Genomic DNA, 2,500 nt, shown 5'->3' on the forward strand with positions numbered 1-2,500 from the left:
TAGATAGATAGATAGATAGATAGACAGACAGACAGACACATAGATAGATACATAGATAGACAAATAAACAGATATTATCCCCCGTCACTTACCTCTGTCTGTGTCGTAGAGGAAGACAAACTTGTTCCAGTCGTAGTGGTCTAGCAGAGAGAGCAGCGCCCCGCGGATGGAGGGCCGAAGCTGCAGGGTGAACTGGCTCTCTCCCTCCGTGGGGAAGGATGGAGTGATGAGGGAGATGTGTAGCGCGCTGCAGAAAGACGTCAGCGTGTGCACCGAACGCTTGTCGTACAGACCGAAGATCGCAAACACACCGCGGGAATACTGCGAACAAACTGGGGAGAGAGAGAGGGGAAGAAATTAATTTGTTAATATGATGATAATAATAATAATAATAATAATAATAATAATAATAATAATAATAATAATAATAATAATAATACTAATAATAATAATAATAATAATAATAATAATAATAATAATAACAATAATAATAATAATAATAATAATAATGGATTGGATTTATATAGCGCTCTTAATCACACTCAAAGCACTTTGCAGAGTTCCAGGTTCCATTCATTCACACACAATCATACCGGTATATATAAACACAGCGGGAATACTGCGAATAAACTGGGGAGAGAAAGAGGGGAAAACATTTATTTATTAATATATAAAAATAAGGGATTAACGTACAATGAAAGCAGCCAAATTAAAAAGGAACTGGAAAACGACTCATAATCACCATTAAAAGGTGGAGTTTTATTGCTATTTGTACAAAAAAGCAAGTTGTTTTTCTTCTATTATTCTCAAATCAAAAATCTGCATGCACACACACACACACACACACACACACACACACACACACACACACACACACACACACACACACACACACACACACACACACACACACACACACACACACACACACACACACACACACACACACAGGCATCCCCCCCCCCACACACACACACACACAAAACTAGGAAAATGTCAAGCTGTGAATCAGTTCATCTTTTATGAAGCACATTTGCCCCGTGATAATTTAATTGTGTGAAGTAGGAGCGAAACAACAACACACACAATGACGGCTCATCTCCGGAGAAAGACTATTTTTCTTAATACGACACAATGTGTTGACAGAAAAACTAGTCCCGGGGCACGGGAAGGGGGTCGTTTCCAGTTTGCTGTTTGAATCATGTTTGGAATAAGCGCCTGGTTAAAACGAGCACTGTTTTTTTTTTGTGGCATTTTCAAGCTTTATTAGATAGTACAGAGTTGAAATGGGGAGACAGAGAGAGAGCGAGGGGGATGACCTGCAGTAAAGGTCCACGGGTCAGATTTGAACCCGAGACCACTGCAACGAAGGCCGGAGCCAATATGGTACGCGCTCTATCCACTACACCACCAGAGCACCCCCCACGAGCAGTGTTTTTAATTTGACTTTTATTTTGTTATATAGGCCTAACAATTTGAACAATGAATTTGAGAGCATCCACCTCAATCCCATTGTGCTTTTAGCAATGACAATAAAGATACATTCTGGTTCTGATACAAATGCATCTTAACTTTTCTTTTTTTTGGGGGGCATTTTATGCTTTATTGATAGTGTAGAGACAGAGTTGAAATGGGGCAGAGAGGGGACGCCCTACCAACGCCCTACCAACTGAGCTAAGGGCGCCCCCTACTAGATGCATTTTAATCTTGATGAATTTCATGCCCCTGTCAAGCACTTTGAATGGCCTTTTGTCTGAATAAACTTGCCTGTTTTGAATGACAACAATAAGTGGTGGCTTTGCAATGCGGTGCAAAAGTCACCGTGTGTGTTTCAATGCTTTAAGAGACCAAATAACAAAACCGTTATCGCTCTGATTATCACTTTAGATCCTTTCAAGAGAAAAACGGCTGAATGCAGTAAACACACATCAAAACCAAATGCATCCCTTTCATCTCTATAAGCTGTGTGTGTGTGTGTGTGTGTGTGTGTGTGTGTGTGTGTGTGTGTGTGTGTGTGTGTGTGTGTGTGTGTGTGTGTGTGTGTGTGTGTGTGTGTGTGTGTGTGTGTGTGTGTCTTCCCTCATTCAAATAGCAGAACAAACATTACCTAGCGGCGCTTTGAATGATTCTCGTCTGTGTTGTGGATATATTCTAGACAGAGGACGCAACACAGCTGCTTCTATTGTGTTTCATTGGTCCGGCTTTAAATTGCATTTTTTTTTCTCAATTGCTGGAACACATTTGCCCATTAAGGAATTTACGTTTTTCCGAACAATTGACAGACAGGGTAAACTGAAAGAATGTTGCCGAAATGAAAAACGGGCAAGGCAAGGCAAGGCAAGTTTATTTATATAGCACAATTCAGACACAAGGCCACTCAAAGTGTTTTACAGGGGCAAGATTAAAATACATAAAACACATTAGAAGACATTTAAAAGCGAATGAAAAGAAGTAGTTAAATAAAATAAAAAGTACAGGTTAAAATGGAAACAGAAAAGTC

General features: G+C 40.0%; 1 protein-coding gene across 2 annotated transcripts in view; it reads right to left on the minus strand.

The window, feature by feature from the left end:
* The window catches only part of gria4b (glutamate receptor, ionotropic, AMPA 4b), a gene marked incomplete at both ends in the record, with an annotated part of 157,975 nt that overhangs the window by 72,803 nt on the left and 82,672 nt on the right, over positions 1-2,500 (minus strand). For both annotated transcript variants that reach the window (XM_080040914.1, XM_080040913.1), the window contains one exon: positions 93-332. In XM_080040914.1, coding sequence (XP_079897040.1) covers positions 93-332 — 240 coding nt within the window. The remainder of the gene's footprint in view (positions 1-92; positions 333-2,500) is intronic.

Source organism: Ammodytes marinus, assembly GCF_949987685.1.
Source record: "Ammodytes marinus genome assembly, chromosome: 14".
In the NCBI taxonomy this organism is placed as follows: domain Eukaryota; kingdom Metazoa; phylum Chordata; class Actinopteri; order Uranoscopiformes; family Ammodytidae; genus Ammodytes; species Ammodytes marinus.